Source organism: Muscardinus avellanarius (assembly GCF_963383645.1).
Source record: "Muscardinus avellanarius genome assembly, chromosome: 14".
NCBI classification, from domain to species: domain Eukaryota; kingdom Metazoa; phylum Chordata; class Mammalia; order Rodentia; family Gliridae; genus Muscardinus; species Muscardinus avellanarius.
The window spans coordinates 12,462,393-12,479,320 of NC_137800.1; the positions used below are offsets into that span (position 1 = coordinate 12,462,393).

Genomic DNA, 16,928 nt, shown 5'->3' on the forward strand with positions numbered 1-16,928 from the left:
CATCACAGCATCGGCCGCCCCTTCTTCCAGGGGCCCCTTCCCCAAGGACTGGGAGGCTCAGCTGAGCGCCCCGAGCCCTGGTCCTGCATCTCCATGCTCCTGTCCTGTCATAAGGCAGCACAGGACCAGGAGGCTCCAGGTCTGTTCCCAACAGTGTCTCACCAGCCGGCTGCATGTCAGTCTGGGGCAAAGCAGCCACCCTTCCCCAGGGCCCAGCATCCTCTCTGACATTTGAAGAATAAGCCCAGGCCCTCGGTATCTTGGCTCTAAACATGTGGGAAAATGTCTGAAAATCGATCTTGCTCACAAATTTGCCCTGGTTTTGGTCCCAAGTAGCCCTTCTTTGGGCCTAAGAAAGGTTTTGGAGAAGGAAGGGGAGAGGGGGAAGAAGAGAGGAGAGGAGAGGAGAGGAGAGGAGAGGAGAGGAGAGGAGAGGAGAGGAGAGGAGAGGAGACGTGGCTTCCCTGCTAAGCCTGTCTGTCCCCACAGGCTGGCTGGGCCCAGGTGGCTCCCAAGGGAAGGAGCTGAGTGCAGTGGGAACCTCCTCAGGTTCCCTGCCCTAAGGCTTCTCCTACCAGCATCCAGGAGAGACAGGCTCATGACACAGAGCCCACAGCCTCTGGGAGCTCAGCTTCCCAAGGCAACGTGGCATTTCCGCGAATAGTGTTTATAAGCTGGGACTCGCTCTAATTCTCCAAAGACAGTGGGAAAACAGTATCCCATTCCAACAGCTGCTGGCTGGCTGGTTTTGTTCCCGTCAGCTCAGGCCTGAGACACCTGGGCTTCAGCTGGGGTCATGAAGAGGGCCTGGGCCGGACGTCAGTCCCAGACCTGCCACTGATTACAAGCCCTGTCCCTGCTCCAGGCCCCAGATTCCTCTTCTGGAGAATGAGGAGGGTATGGGTCAAGTTCTATAGAGAAACAGAACCAGTGGAATGTATGAATGTACCATCGTCCCATCCCTCAGCGTCCTTGAGGATTAGCTCCACTCTAGGTACCAAACTTCCAGGATGCTCGCTCCCTGATATGAAATGGTGTAGTGTTCGTGCAGAACTATGCATATCCTCCCAGACACGAAATCATCTCTAGATTTATCCTACCTAAGGCCATGTAAAGGCTATGCACATAATAGCTGTATTGTTTAGGATATAAGGACAAGAAAAAAGTTTGTACACGTTCAGTACAGATGCAGTTTAAAAAAAAATAAAACAACTCCAATTTGGTGGGATGAATCCATGTTCCAGAACCCATGGATACAGAGGGCTGACTCTGTGTGTGTGTGTGTGCGTGTGTGTGTGTGTGTGTGTGTGTGTGTGTGTGTGTGTACTCGACTGTGTGTGTGTGTGTGTGTGTGTGTGTGTGTGTACTCAGAAAGAGGAGAGATTGGTAGGGTCTTCCTGGAACACTGTGTTAGGATTCTGAGATCAGATTCAAGTGTAGGGGAGGGTGTGCCCTCATTGATTAGCAATGTCTGCCCTGTTCAGGATAGGGAAAGGAGGCCTGACCGTCAGATGCCTGCCTTTCCTGAAGCATCTCTGAGCGGCCATTTGATGGTACACTCCGCTGTACTTTCCCAAGGGGGAGAGTGGCAGAATCCAAGTGCTCAGGTCGGGAGACCTGGCTCTCACTCTCTGCTGCCAACTAACCGCATGGCTGGGGCAGGTGACTCTGCCTCAGCCGTCTCCCTCTGCAAAATGGGCTCATAAAACCATGGGATTTTCCTGAAGCCTTTCAATTGATGGACTATAAGGAAGTGACCATTCAGTGTAACATGCCGGCTGTTTTGTTTTGATTCCTTCAGGAGACCTGGTACTGGCATGGAAACATCTTCGCCAACACGGTGGTCATGAGTGGAGTGAAGTGCTCGGGCACGGAGCTGTCCCTGGCACACTGCCGTCACGACGAGGACGTGGCCTGCCCCCAGGGCGGGGTGCAGTATGGGGCTGGAGTCGCCTGCTCAGAAAGTGAGCGCTCTGGGGGGTGCCTCCCAGCCCTCCACCCCGCCAGGCTCTGGGACCACCAGCTGTCCCCACATGGTTCTGAGCGGAGCAAAGGAAGAAGGCAGATGAATTCTGGGGAACAGAGAAGGGCTGGGGCAGGAGGAATGAGTGCCCCCACTCCCCAACCCCAGGACCTCGGTTGATGAGGCTGGTGGGAAGGCTTAGGAGTCCAGGAGCCTTCGGTTCAAATCATGGGCCCATCTTGACTATTTAAATGGTATAGTTATCGTTCAGGGAGAATGCTATGGCCGGGGCTGCTTTTGTGTGATAGTAAAATGAGGAAGGTGACACCTTCCTGGGAGAGTGGGTGGGGCGCACCTGCGTGGCACAGGTCAGCATCCCTCCTTCCACCCTGCTCCCTAGACTTCTGTTTTCAGATCCCAGAGGCAGCTGAGTCACCTGGTGATTCCAGGGAGTCGTAGACAGATAGGACGTTCGGAAGGGAGGCCTGGCCAGGACTCAGAATGGCCCAGCTCAGGAAGGGCCTCCACGCTGAGAGGACCAGCCGCACAGCCTTGTGGGTGGTGGTTCTCTTGAGCCCAAGCCCTGCTTTCCCCACGTAGCCTTGTAAGCCCCACTGAGCCAGCTCTGCCGTGAGGCCCCGGCCAGGGAAATCAGGAGCAGACGGCTCCGTTAGCTGACCTTGGTAAAGCTCCCTGACCTCCAGATCTGCACCTGCTGATGTTTCTGGAAATTGAAAATTGAATGTGACCATGAGTATGTCCAAGTGCTTAGTAAACAGTGACACGCTGTCATCGTCCATCACCGGGGCCGAGGGGCCAGAGCTCTACTCCCACCAGCCCTCTTGACTCGCTCGGCCCTTCCTACCCTCCAGGCCCTGCTCATCCCCCAGAGAGCAACTAAAACCAGCTTCCCCCAAAGAACCTGTTCCCTGCCACCCACTGGGCAGCACCTCCCTCTTTCAATTCCCATTGGATCCCATATTTCTCCTGCGAGCTCCATTGTGCTTCAGTAATGGATATGGGTGCATGCTTGTTTCTCTTGCTAGAATATTGCATGGCTCCACATCCGCCTTGCTTAGCTCTGTCCAGAGCGCCTAGCATGGCGTCCATAGGAATACCCAAGACAGGGGTGGGTGCTTAAAGCCTCAGATGAGCGTGGGTGGCTGGTTTAGATGCTGGAGATGTTCAGTCCCCGACCACGGCGGGTGCTGGGCGCGCAGCTGAGCGCAGACCACGTTCCTCGCCCTGTTGCTCCCCAGCCGCCCCCGACCTGGTCCTCAATGCGGAGATGGTGCAGCAGAGCGCCTACCTGGAGGACCGGCCCATGTTCATGCTGCAGTGCGCCATGGAGGAGAACTGCCTCTCAGCCTCGGCCGCCCAGACCAACCCCACCACGGGCTACCGCCGCCTCCTGCGCTTCTCCTCCCAAATCCACAACAACGGCCAGTCGGACTTCCGCCCCAAGAATGGGCGCCACGCCTGGATCTGGCACGACTGCCACAGGTAGGCCCCCTCCCTCATCGCCCAGGAGCCCGACTCCTGCGGAGCTCGGGTGGGGGACCCAGCATGGCCAGGGTCACGCGATCCGGAAGGGCCAGCCACACTGGCCTGCCACGGTAAGGAAGGAAGCCATCCTCTGATCCCAGCCAGCCTCCTGCCCGCCCCGAGCTCTGCTTCTCCTGTTAGGCATGGACTGTTAAGTGCCATGCCCCTTCCTGGGCCATCACCAGCGGTTTTCAAGGACATGCGTGGCAGGTTTATACTCCGCAGGGTACTTTAGGGGTCTGCAGCTGTTAGAGAGATCACAGACAAATGTATTTTACTCGTCGGGATATGTTTTAAATATCTCTTCAAAGGCAGTGGGTGTGGAGATAAGATCTGGGATCATGAGTCCCGGTCTCCAAGCCCGGCTGGGCCTCTGGCCAGCTGTTGGGCTGGCTAGGCCACATCGCCGGAGACCTCCAGGGTCCCTTCCAGCTCATCAGTTTGTAGACACAATCCCGGGGCTGTGAATGCCAGGCTGAACCAAAGAACAGGGAAAGCCTACAGCAGCCCTAGTGGGGCCAACAGAAACTGCCATTTACCCTTTCTCCTCTCTCCTCCCCCTTTCCCTTTTCTCATTTCTTCTCTCTCTCTCTCTCTCTCTCTCTCTCTCTATATATATATATATATATATATATATATACATATATATATATATATATTTCTTTTTTCTTTTCTTTTTTTTTTTTTGTGGTATTGAGGGTGGAACCCAGGAGCTTTCTACCTCTGAGCTACACTCCCAGACCTATTTTTTATATTTTATTTGGAAACAGAGTCTTACTAACTTGCTGAGAGCCTCACTAAGTAGCTGAGGCTGGCTTAGAACCTGTGCGATCCTCCTGTCTCAGCCTCCCAAGTGCTGGAATTACAAGCGTGCGCCACCACACCCGGCTCTCTCTCCTATTTCTTGTGTGTGTGTGTGTGTGTGTGTGTGTGTGTGTGTGTGTGTGTGTGTGTGTTTTACTGGGAATTGAACTCAGGGTGTTCTACTTCCAAGTGATACACTCAACCTGATTTTTAATTTTTTGTATTTCAAATGAGGTCTTGCTGGATTACTGAGAGTTGTGCTAAGTTGCTGAGGCTATCCAGGAACCTGTGATCTTCCTTTCCTCAGCCTCCAGGTGCTGGCATTACAGGCATACAGCACCACACCTGGCTCTGACTCTTTTTTTTTTTTTTTTTAGGCTTCAACTCCCCCTCCCCTCCCCCGGTATTGGATGGAACCCAGGGGAATGTTACCTCCAAGCTCCACCTTCAGTCCTACTTTTTATTCTTTATTGTGAAACAGGATTTCACTGAGTCGCAAAGGGCCTCACTAACTAGCTGAGGCTGTCCTTGAACCAGGATCCTCCTGTCTCAGCCTCCCAAATGCTGAGATTACAAGTGTGTGCAACCATGCCCGGCTTAGGCTTCAACTCTGAATCTAAGCCACCCCTGCTTGGTCACATCGTGCTACTCAGAGGGAGAAGACAGAAGCAAGCTCATAGTCAGAAAGGGAGGGGAGGCCTTGGCCATTCAGCACCGCAGGAGTCAGTCCCCCAGGGGCCTACAGACTTCCTCAGTAATTCCCCTTCCTTGTGTTCAGATAGCCAATCTAGAAACCAAGCTCTGGAGCCCCGCTTCTCAAAGTGAGGCCCCTGCGAGCCTGAGGCTATCAATGTCAGGGCGGGGGCAGGCCTAGGAATCGGAATCTGTGTTTTAGCAGGGCTCCAGGTGGCTGTGCTGGTCAGAGTCTGAGGAGCCCTGGGCTGGGCCATCCCGGGCTCTGGCCGCTGCTGCGGTGAGAGGCAGAGCACTCGCAGTCATTGGCCCTTTGGGAGGGCCAGGTCATCCAATCCTCATCTCCCTAGAAAGGTAAGGAACTGGTGTCCTGTAACCTGCCCAAGACAACTCAGGGAGGTGCAGAGCAGGGTCCGCACTGCACCCCCTCTGGCTCCAGAGCGCACGCCCTTCCAATGACCTCAGCCCAGCAGAAACCCTTCTTCAGCGTCTTGGCCTATGGCCTGGTTACTTTCAGAGCAGTCTTGGGATAGAGTTGTGCAGCCTGTTTTAAAAGAAAGGACTGTGAGAACATTTTGATTTTCTTCTAAAATGATTATCTAAACAATGGGAGAGCCCTGATGAGCCAAAGGTTGTCTGGTCTTTATATAGAAGCCTGTGGGTCTTCTACAGCGTGTAAGTTAAAGAGTAGCGTGAACGTCATGGCCATATTGGTGCCTGGTTTTCTTCAGAGAGCTTGTGGCTGGGACCAGTGGGGCTGACGCTGCCTATGGGTCTATAAGCGGGAGATAATTGCATCCCAGCCCTGAGAAAGGCGGCCCACCCAGAGAGTACACGGTGGGAGAATCCAAGCACCATATGCTCACCCTCTGAGGAGTCAGTCCACCCTCCAAGAAGAGTCACCGGTGACACCAGGACGGGTCCCTCTGATCTGAAGCCCCAAACACTCGGACTTCCCCCACCTTTCCCATGGTCTATCTCCCTTCCTTCCTTCCTTCCTTCCTTCCTTCCTTCCTTCCTTCCTCCTTCCTTTCTTCCTTCCTTCTTTCTTTCCTTCCTTCCTTCTTTCTTTCCTTCCTTCCTTCTTCTTTTCTTCCTTTCCTTCCTTCCTTTCCTTCCTTCTCTTTGGTACTGGGGATTGAACTTGGGGCATTCTACCTCTGAGTTACATTCCCCCAGCCCTATTTTATTTTTTTATTTTGAAACAAGGTTCCACTAAGCTGTGGAGGGTGATGTTGGCCTCTAAGCTGCAATCCTCCTGTTTCAGCCTCCCAAGAACTGGGATTCTAGGTGTGCGCCACCACACCTGGCCCTGCTTTATTTCTTGCTTAAAGGGAAGGGTGGGGCAGAACATGCCTAGCCAGGCCTCACTCTCCTCATCTAAAACTGAGAAACTAAGACCCTAAGATCTTGGAGACCATTGAGGGGACCCCTGGCCTCCGAGCTCCAGGCGACTTCTCTGGACTCTTTCGGAGAAACTTTCTACAGGGCATCTGGCTCAAATCTCTGTCGGGTCCTTTGGGAAGCTGATGAAAGCTGGCCCTTCTTCAACTTAAAAACATTATTTCTGGAAGATTTAACATCCCATTTCAGCGGATTTACAGACGCTCTGAAGCCCATCTGTGAAGCCAAGAAGGAGAACCCTGGCTCAAATTAACACGAATGGGGGAGCGGATGCCATTCCCAATTTAATTGATGCTACACTGAGGAACAGAGCCCTGCCCTCGGAAGGCTCTGAGCTGAAACACCAAGGCAAGGCCCTTGGAAGCGTCTCCCCCACCGTGCATGGAGGAAAATGCTCTCGGAGTCATTCCTTCTCAAACGCAGGGTGCCCTTGCCCGATGACCTTGATACGGTCCTGTCCCCTGCCTCTGCTGTCTCCTGCGCCCCAGGGAGTGGGGCCACACCTGCTCACCGGCCACCTCACGTCACAGAGCTGGGCACAGTGCACAGCAGGGTCGACAGCATCTGCCCCGCCGCATCCCAGGGACTTGGGGGGTCGGCTCTCCCACCTCCGGAAGCCTATGGGACTGGCTGGGAGCTTAGTGGGCAGGGAAGTGGATCCCAGCAGAGGTAGTTGGGGTCCACTGGGGTCAGGTATGGCGCTGCTGCAAAGGGCAGGCTTCTTCTCCCTGCCTCCCCCTTGGGCAGAGCAGCCAGCCCCATGGGGTGGGAGGGTCAAAGCCCACAGATGTGCCGTGACCTCCAGGCCAGCGAGAGGCCCTCGTATCGTCATGATCCTGCCAGGAGGCTTCTGCTAAGAGTGCTGAGGTCCATGTGAGAATTCAGTTGGGGCCACCAAAACCTAGCATAGCAAAGAATATACCCGAACCTCCTGTCTTTGTCTGAATCAGCTCTGTCTATTGTTTTTACCCAACATTACACTTCCCTCCCTCCGTGAGTGTCGAGTCTCCCACGTAGGACTCTGGAGTCCGCTTGAAGGCTGCCCATCCTTTCTATTGTCCAGATTACAAGGACTTCCACCAAGGCTTGGCCCCTCTTTAGTGTTCTGGAATTTCTTCCAGAGTTCACATTCCCCCCCGGAGCCAGGCCCCTTCCTCCACCTCCAGCCTGGAAAGAGGAAGCCCACCTTGGTAGCAGGGGCTCGCTTTCCCATCCCCGGGGCTCCTTCTGTTTTTCCTGGGGGCAGGTAGGTGACGGGGATGCCGGCTCTATGTCGGGCCAGCTGGGCGGCAGATGTGACCCAGGGCGGAGGGGTTGCACGCTTTCCCCGGAGGTGAAGCAAAGCCGTTCTAGGTCAGAAGCCAGCCCAACGGGGAGGCCATGAAAGCAGCTGCTCCCTCCTGGTATTTGCAGAGGAAAATCTGAAGCTAGGGGAGTCTTACGTCAGCTTGCAGGAAGCGGGGCTCGGAGGGGGCCGGCTCCCAACAGCCGTCTGTGGGCTCCGTCTGAGCTCTGTTTAGACAACAGAACATAAACGAGGCTTCTTCAGTCTTTCCAGCAACCAGCGGGTCACAGAAGCCCCCCTCTGGAAGAGGCAGACATTTTTTAGGCCATGAGTCAGACCTCATGTCTCATTGGGTTCCTACAGGAAGCCCAAACAGACTCTTTCAAAGTCATTCCTTTGACTGCCACAAAACACGCCTTGTACGTGTTCTCCGCGGGCCCCCGGCTCCTCACCATTTTACCCAGAAACATGAGTGACCTGGGGGAAACCCGGCTTAGCAAGCTCTGGGGTTATTTTTAGCACAAGCAAACACAGGAGGAGAAAAGAGCCTCCAGTTTCCTCAGAAATCTCATCCTTTCCCGTCCCCTCTTCCCTCTGCGCACGCGTACATGCAGACTTGCGCAGTGCCCGGACAGAGGGAGCTGGAGGCCTCTATGTGAGGCACGGGAAGTGGAGACCATGGTCAGCCTGGGAGCAATACTGCCTTCCGGTAGCATTAAATACTACTGCTGTAAACCGGGCACGGGGTGCACGCTTGTGATCCCCGAACTTGGGAGGCTGAGGCTGAAGGATCACAGGTTCGCAACCAGCCTCAGCAACTTAGCGAGGCCCTCAGCAACCTAGTGAGACTCTACTTCAAAATAAAAAATAAAACGGGGCAAGGCTGTAGCTTGGGGGTAGAATATTCCTGAATTAAATTCCTAGTAAAACACACACACACACACACACACACACACACACACACACACACACACAGAGTAATACTTCTGTTACTGCTAAGAGCAGGAGTGAATAATGAGAATATCCAGGTACCCAGTGCTCCTAGAGACATTGCGTGCCATGTGTCTTGTTCCACCCGACCTGTGATGGGTGATGTCATTATTTATTCCCTGTTTACTGAGGAGGAAACGCAGGTTAAGCATAAATAAGTGAGTCTCCCCTGTGCCTTGGTGGCTTTCTTCAGTGGCCCTTCAAATGTCCCTGTACTGGTGAAGACCAGAGTGTTGGAAAAGGCAGACGCGTGTGGCGCATGCGGCGGGCGGGACGGGGCCAAAGCCTGGCTGGTGCCTGCAGCCCGGGCCTGGCACAGACTGATTCCAGGAGGCTCCATGCAGCCGCCATGTTTGCCTTGTTTATGCTGAACCGAATGCATCACTTTGCAAGACGCATCTGTTCTCAGTTCCTCCCAGGTGGACAGATGGAAGGTGTACGCCATCAGCCCGGGCAGCTGCAGCCAGCTCGCAGGGCCTGCCACGGCTCCCCCAGATCCTGGGGTACACTTGCCGGGTGTCCCCTGGAGTGGCTCGGTGCTCCGCAGGCCCCAGCTCCCTGGCTTCCTCTCCTTGTTTGTCGATAAAAGAGGTGCAGACTTGCTGTCTCTATTTCCAGGGTGTGGAAGCTAAGTTGAGGCTCCCTCTCCTGGTCTGACATTTGCTGCTCCCACAAGGCCCCTTTCTCTCTCTCTTTCTTTCCCTCCCTCCATCCCTCTTCATTCCTTCCTTTCCTGCTGGAAATTAAACCCAGTGACATTCTACCTCTGAGCTATACCCCCAGCTTTTTAAATTTTTTAAAATTCATTTAACAGGTCTCACTAAGTTGCTGAGGGGCTTGCTAAATCGCTGAGGCTGTCCTCCAACCTGCGGTCTCTCTGCTTAGCCTCCCGAGTGCTGGGATTACAGGCGTCTGCCGCCCTCCTCTTCTCCGCCGCCCTCCTCTTCTCCGCCTCCCTCTTACTCCTGCTCTGCCTTTACATTCTCTTTCCCTCCCCACCACATTTCTACCTTGAATATTAAAAAAACAACAACATCAGAATGTGGGGTTTTTTTTTTTGGGGGGGGGGAGTGGTACTGGTGGTTGAACTCAGGAGCATTCTACCTCTGAGCTATATACCCCCAGCCCTATTTTTTTATTCTTTATTTTGAAACAGGGTCTCACTAAGTTGCAAAGGGCCTCATTAAGTAGCTGAGACTGTCCACGACCCGTGATCCTCCTGTCTCAGCCTCCCAAGTACTGGGATTACAAGCGTGCGCCACCACGCCTGGCTCTGTTTTTATTTTATTTTTAAACAGGGTCCGCTGAGGGTCTTGCTACAGAGCTGAGGCCAACCTTGAACCTGTGATCCTCCTCAGAAACCTAGTGAGACTCTACTTCAAAATGAAAAATAAAACGGGGCAAGGCTGTAGCTTGGCGGTAGAATATCCCTGAATTAAGTTCCTAGTAAAACACACACACGCACACACAGAGTAATGCTGCTGTTATTGCTAAGAGCAGGAGTGAATAATGAGAAGATCCAGGTACCAAGTACCCAGTGCTCCTAGAGACATTGCGTGCCGTGTGTCTTGTTCGACCCGACCTGTGGTGGGTGATGTCATTATTTATTCCCTGTTTACTGAGGAGGAAACTCAGGTTAAGCATAAATAAGTGAGTCTCCCCTGTGCCTTGGTGGCTTTCTTCAGTGGCCCTTCAAATGTTTTAGCCTCCCAAGTCCTGGGATTACAGGCGTGCAACGCCACCCTTGGCTAGAATATGATTTTTTTTTTTTTTTTTTGGTACTGAGGGTGGAACCCAGGGGCTTTTCTACCTCTGGGCTATACTCCCAGGCCCATTTTATACTTTATTTGGAAACAGGGTCTCACTAAGTTGCTGAGAGCCTCATTAAGTAGCTGAGGCTGGCTTCGAACCTATGCGATCCTCCTGTCTCAGCCTCCCAAGCGCAGGGATTACAGTGAGGGCAACAGGTATCCAAAAAAAATTTTTTTAGAGGTGCTGGGCGAATCGGCTTGCTTCACTAATCCGCTTAATGCTGCGAGCATTACCCACCTGGTTATCTTTACGTAGCAGAGGACTGAGGCAGGGCGAGGGGAGGGCTTGTCCACTCCTGGTCACCAGCTTTGCTCCTGCCCTCCCTGCTGCCCCAGACACTGACCCCCGGCCTCTCCTGGCCCCAGGCACTACCACAGCATGGAGGTATTCACCCACTACGACCTGCTGAACCTCAACGGCACCAAGGTGGCGGAGGGCCACAAGGCCAGCTTCTGCCTGGAGGACACGGAGTGCGAAGGAGGTATCTTTGGGGAGTTGTGGCCGAGACCTGGTTCTAGGGCACCTGTTCCCAGAGCTGTGCTGACGGGCACTGGTAGGGCCCCAGGTCCCCTCGGGCTGACTCGCGCGTCCCTTCTGTCTGCCCCTAGCTTTCCTCCTGGGAGTCCCAGTGTCCCTCCCACACCAGGCTGTGGCCTTTCAGGACCCAGCCCTGCTGAGTTCCCAGCCTCCCACACCGTGATACCCTCCCCAGTAGGGTGCCTGCTGCCCTCACTGTCCCCACGGCCCAGAGAGGAGTCAGACCCGGCAGCCTCTGCCTTACTCGGCTGAATCCTTATTCACTGAAGTCCACTCCCCAACGTGCCATGAAGCCACACAGCACACTGGCTTTGAGCACCTACTGTGTGCAGGCAACCTGGGAGGATCCGAGAGATGTGTCGGGTGTGAGTATGCCCCCGTTGCCCTTGGTCCTGAGAGGGGCACAGCAGCCTCCACATTAAAGAGCAGACAGCAGAGATTTCACAGATAAACACGGGGTTCATTCCCAGGAGAGGGACTTCGCAGAGAGGCCATGGTGGCTGGACAGTTAGAGAGGGCCCATGGACAAGGGGTCCTTGAGTTGGGCCTGCGGGGAGCCGTGGCCTGTGGCAGGGAGCTGAATGGGGGCTCCACTGAAACGAGGGCAGGTCAGAGCCCACACGGTGAGGATGGACCCAGGCCCGGGTGAGGCTGGGGGCCACGGGAACGTGGTGATGGACTCCCCTCTGCCGCCCGCAGACATCCAGAAGAGTTACGAATGCGCCAATTTTGGGGAGCAGGGCATCACCATGGGCTGCTGGGACGTGTACCGCCACGACATCGACTGCCAGTGGGTGGACATCACCGACGTGCCCCCCGGAGACTACCTGTTCCAGGTGAGGGTCCCAGGGCCCTGATGATGGGAGGACGGGAGGAGCCTCCCTCCAGTTGGTACCCAGAAACCGCAGCCTGGAGGCCAAGCTGTCCCAACGCAGGCGCCACACCTGAGACCACCCTGGTCTATCAGGTGACCTAGGTAGGAGAGGCGGGTGGGCCTGAGAAACAGGGGCTTGTAGGGACCCAAGATGCCCGGGGCATTCGCACGCACTTCAGTTACCCTGAAACTTGCAAACGCAAATGTATCTGCAAGGCAATTGAGTCCTTGAGCCAGGAATCCCTCCAAGGCCTCTGAGGCACCCCTGGCTTCATTTTGCGCTGCTCCCCCCTCCACCTGACTCCCCCAGTGGCCTCCCCCTGCTGAGAGTTTGAGGCTGAAAGCACTCTCATAAACTCCCCAGGATTCATGACTTCCCTCTCTCAGAGCATCTGCAGAGGGGTCATTTTCCGTGCAAAGAAATGAATCTCTAATGGTACGATGTCAAGCTCACTGGGCAACTTTTGTGAGGACGTTTCTGGGCTTCCACATACCCTGGGGAAATGGCCAGCCCCAAGGAAGAGCCATGGCCTCCCACCCTCCTGCACACAGTGGCGTTTGGCAGGAAGGTCGGGAACGCGTGTCCCCCTGGCTCCCCTTCTGGCACACGGCAGTACTCCTGTCTGCAGGGACTTCATCCAGAAACATTCCCATCCATCTGGCTTTCCAGCTCGCTCTGTTGGATGGCAAAGTGGGTGACCAGAAATGTGTCATGCTGCCTAGAAAGCTTTCCCTGGGGGGACATTCAGCCAGCCCAGGGCCCCCACCTCCACATGCTCCCCTGGAGAACCAACACCCCCAGAGAAGTGACCACAGGGGGCTTTGCGGGGTCTCTTGGACAGCATCGGAGGCTGGACATCAGACAGTCAAGCCCTTTTCCACCCACGAGCCCAGAACCACACACTTGGAGAGACCCCGGCAAATTGCAGTGTGCTCTTTCTTTTAAAAACCGCACATCGGTGGCTCTGTGCACGTACACAGATCCTGGAGGGTGGCGCTGGCAGCCTACTGTCACTGTGCCGGGGAGCACGTGTCCTCGTGTGTTCTGACAAGTTACTGTCTATGCAATAACTATGATTATTGAAGATGTATGACGGGCCGGGCGGGCCCTGCCTTAGCCCCATGATCACACTGTCTCATCGACTCTCCAGTGAAGCGGGGTTATGATCAGCCTCGGTCCACAGCCGGGGGCGCATGCGCTCTTTACTTTGTGTGCGTGAGCTCTAACCTGTGCACTTAGCAGACGGACTTATTCAGGGTATGTTAATGCCTCTGATGAGTTGGAAGAAATATTTCCCTTGGTGTGGACACAGCTGTAGCTGCCCATCAGCCCTGGGCTGGCAGTTTCTGGACACAGTGCCATCTTCACTGTGGGCACCACTGTCTGCTGCAAGGACAGGGAGGGGGCGCTTCAGGCTGGGGACCCGGTGGCACCGGGCTGCCAGGTTTCTGGTGGCCTTTCGTTATCCTATTTCTTGTCATTGCCTAGGTGCACAGAAATGCAGGAAACTAAGGTCCATGTTGGCAGGTGCTCAGGGAGTTAGAACCCTAGAGATAGGGATGGGATTGTGGAGCCCACGAGTCTTCACTCTTTTTTTTTTTTTTTTTTTTTTTTTGCGGTACTGGGGATGGAACCCAGGGGCACCCTATCTCCGAGCTACACCCCCAGCCCAATTTTTTATTCTTTATTTTGAAACAGGGTCTCACTGAGTCGCAGAGGGCCTCACTAAGTAGCTGAGGCTGTCTATGAACCGCGATCCTCCTGTCTCAGCCTCCCAAATGCCACCACGCCCGGCTCAAGTTTTCACTCTTAATCCCCAGCCAGGACACAGGGCCAGGGCAGGCTGGCCTTGGTTTCCCACAGAAGAGGGGCTGCAGTCTCCACCAGCAGCCCCAAGCCAGGCCCAGGCCCTGCGCCAGCAGAGGAAGGACTCAGGACACCCAAGGATCTTACAGAACAGCCCGAGGCCCAGAGAGGGAAAGCGCTGTAGCCAAAGTCACCCGGCTGGGAACTGCGTCCGGTCCCCAGTGCCCCTGTGGTTTCCGTTCTCCTGTGTCCTGCACCACCCAGCTCTTCTTCCCAGCCCATCTCAGCAGCTGCTCCCTCTCCTTCCAGGGAAAGCCCAGCAGCTTGCCCCAGGTCCCTGGGAGAGGGTGAGGCTGGCTGAAGGCCTACCCTTCGTAGGGCTTGCATGTGACACCCAGATAGACGGACACAGAGGCTCAGTCCTCTGGGCCACCCTCCTCTCTGCCTCAAGGACACTGGCAGGACCCAGGTTTCCCTCTGGCCAGCCCTGCCTTCAGAGGCTCTTTGGCACCTGCCTCTGTCCCGAGGTCCCAGCTCTGGAAGCAGAGCCCAGGGCCAGGGTGGAGGTCCGCCAAGGAGGGACTCAGCAGCTTCTTCTGACCCCATTCCTCCTAGGTCGTCATTAACCCCAACTACGAGGTCCCGGAATCCGATTTCTCCAACAACATCATGAAGTGTAGGTGTCGCTATGATGGGTACCGCATCTGGATGTACAACTGCCACATAGGTAAGGCCCCGGCTGCCCGTCCACCCGGCCCTAGCCCAGATGCGGCGTCCACATCTGTGCAGAGAGTCAGCACCGCATCCCCAGCCCAGGAAGAAAGCCTCAGGCACAGAGGCCTGAGCAGGGCCCTGGCTTCACAGCCAGCTCTGGCCACAGAGAGAGAGTGGCATGAACTGGCCAGCCTGGCGCGGGCAGGTCCCATGGCCATTTAAGGGCTGGAGCGGAGGAGGTCACCAGCTCATTATGCGTAGGACCTCAAAAATGTGGGCGTCAGCAATTTGTGGGCTGAGAATCAGGTTTTCTTCTTTCAGGAATTAGAAGCAAGTGAGCCGCTGGTAACTCCTAGTCTTCAGTCAAGAGGCTTCTTTTCAGCGGGGTGCAGTGGCACACGTCTGAAATGCTAGTTCTTGGGCAGCTGAAACGGGCGAATTGTAGATTCAAAGCCAGCCTCAGCAACCCAGTGAGGCCCTCAGCAACTTAGTGAGACCCTGATTCCAAATAGAAAAATAAAATAAAGCTGGGGGTGTAGCTCAGAGGTAGAATACCCCTGGGTTCAGTCCCCAGTACCTAATAAATAAAGAGGCTTTGTGTGTGTATGGTACTGGGGATGGAACCCAGGGGCATTCTACCTCTGAGCTACACCCATCAGCCCTATTTTTTCTTTTTATTTTATTTATTTATTTATTTATTTATTATTATTATTATTATTATTATTATTATTTATTATTTTGGTGGTACTGGGAGTGGAACCCAGAGGCTTTCTACCTCCGGACTATACTCCCAGACCTATTTTATATTTTATTTGGAAACAGGGTCTCACTAAGTTGCTGAGAGCCTCACTAAGTAGCCGAAGCTGGCTTCGAACCTGCACAATCCTCCTGTCTCAGCCTCCCAAGCACTGGGATTACAAGCGTGCGCCACCACGCCCAGCTTATTCTTTATTTTGAAACAGGGTCTCACTGGGTTGCAAAGATCCTCATTAAGAAGCCGAGTCTGTCTGTGAACTGCGATCCTCCTGTTTCAGCCTCCTGAATGCTGGGATTACAAGCCGTGGCACCAAAACCAGCTTAAAGAGGCTTTTCCCAGGGTTTATATGACTTGGGGGGGTGGGGGGAAACTAGCATTTTCTGCAGACCTCAGTTGTGGTGAGAGTAAAAAATTGAAAGGCACCACATTTATGCGCGCACGCTCTTGAGTCTGACAGGCCACCCGCTGTGCCTGGCCCCAGAAGCCTGCCGTGGGGGCTCCAGGCGGCCCCAGCAGAGCCCCAGGCCCGCTCCCAGCTCTGAGGGCTGCGCAGTTCAGTTGCTCAACACTCTCCCTGGTTCCCACTCCGCAGGTGGTTCCTTCAGTGATGAGACAGAACAGAAGTTCGAACAGTTCAGTGGACTCTTAAATAACCAGCTCTCCACACAGTGAAGGAGTCTCGTGGTCACCTCCTGTTTTCGGGCCACACCATGTCTTCCCGGGGCGCACTGGACGCTATGGCCCACCTGGTCCAGAAGCGGCCCAGGAGGAGGTGCTCCCTTGTCCCCCAGGTGCTCAGGGGGAGGTGCTCCCCCCCTCCCCAGGTGCTGCTGTCTGACTCCTGTGGCCTGGGAAGGCCTCCAGGCCAGGCTGGTCTGCCGGGCTGGGGAAACAGCACGGAACCAGCCTTCCCCAGGCCCCTAATCAGCTCGTCCCAGCAAACCACCATCTGTCCTGAGTCTGACGCTACCAGGCTCCGCACAGATCGATGGGGCTGTTTCCTTCTCTGGTTGTGTGAGCTCCTTCACCCAAAGGTGGTCAGGCTAAGTCCCATTTCTTCTCCTCTTAGGTCATTTCCGGCAAACTTGAATATCTAGGCCTCTCTTCCAACTAAACCAACTGCCTCTACTCTAGCCGACTATAGGCACATTTATAGGTATGATAGTTGTCCCTTATCTGCAGGGGGTATGTTCCAAGACACCCCCCAATGGATGCCTGAAACCATGTATAGTCATGAACCCTCTGTATACACTGTTTTTTTTTCCTATACATACATATCTATGATAAAGTTTTATTTAGGCACAGTAAGAGGTTAGCAATAGCTAAAAATAAAATAATTGTAACAATATGCTGTAATAAAAATAATGTGACTGTGGTCTCTCTCAAAATACCTTATTATATTTTTACTTCAAGAAAGTACTTTATGAGTTCTCTTTAGCAGAACCAAGTCACCAGCATCAATACTGTGGAGAATTGCAGGCATTATGAAGTAAAATAAAGGTCACTTGAGCACAGGCACTGCAGTATTTGAACAGTGGATCTGACAACTAAAATAGTGACTAACGGGTGGGTAGTATATACAGCATGGACACACTGGACAAAGGGATGATGTGTGTCCCAGGTGAGACTCAGCAAAATCTCATCGCGCTTCTCAGAATAGCGTGCAACTTAACTCGTTAAGTGTTTAATTTTTAAATTTTACATCTAATACCACAGTTGACTCCAGGTAACTGAAACCACAGA

General features: G+C 54.1%; 1 protein-coding gene across 1 annotated transcript in view; it reads left to right on the forward strand.

Annotated features, from left to right (window-relative positions):
• LOXL2 (lysyl oxidase like 2) overlaps window positions 1-15,857 on the forward strand; it is a gene marked incomplete at both ends in the record, with an annotated part of 58,647 nt that extends 42,790 nt beyond the window's left edge. Inside the window, 6 exons of the mRNA XM_080710486.1 lie at window positions 1,802-1,964; window positions 3,223-3,466; window positions 10,862-10,977; window positions 11,733-11,869; window positions 14,330-14,441; window positions 15,778-15,857. Coding sequence (XP_080566612.1) covers window positions 1,802-1,964; window positions 3,223-3,466; window positions 10,862-10,977; window positions 11,733-11,869; window positions 14,330-14,441; window positions 15,778-15,857 — 852 coding nt within the window. The remainder of the gene's footprint in view (window positions 1-1,801; window positions 1,965-3,222; window positions 3,467-10,861; window positions 10,978-11,732; window positions 11,870-14,329; window positions 14,442-15,777) is intronic.
• Window positions 15,858-16,928: the final 1,071 nt, after the last annotated feature.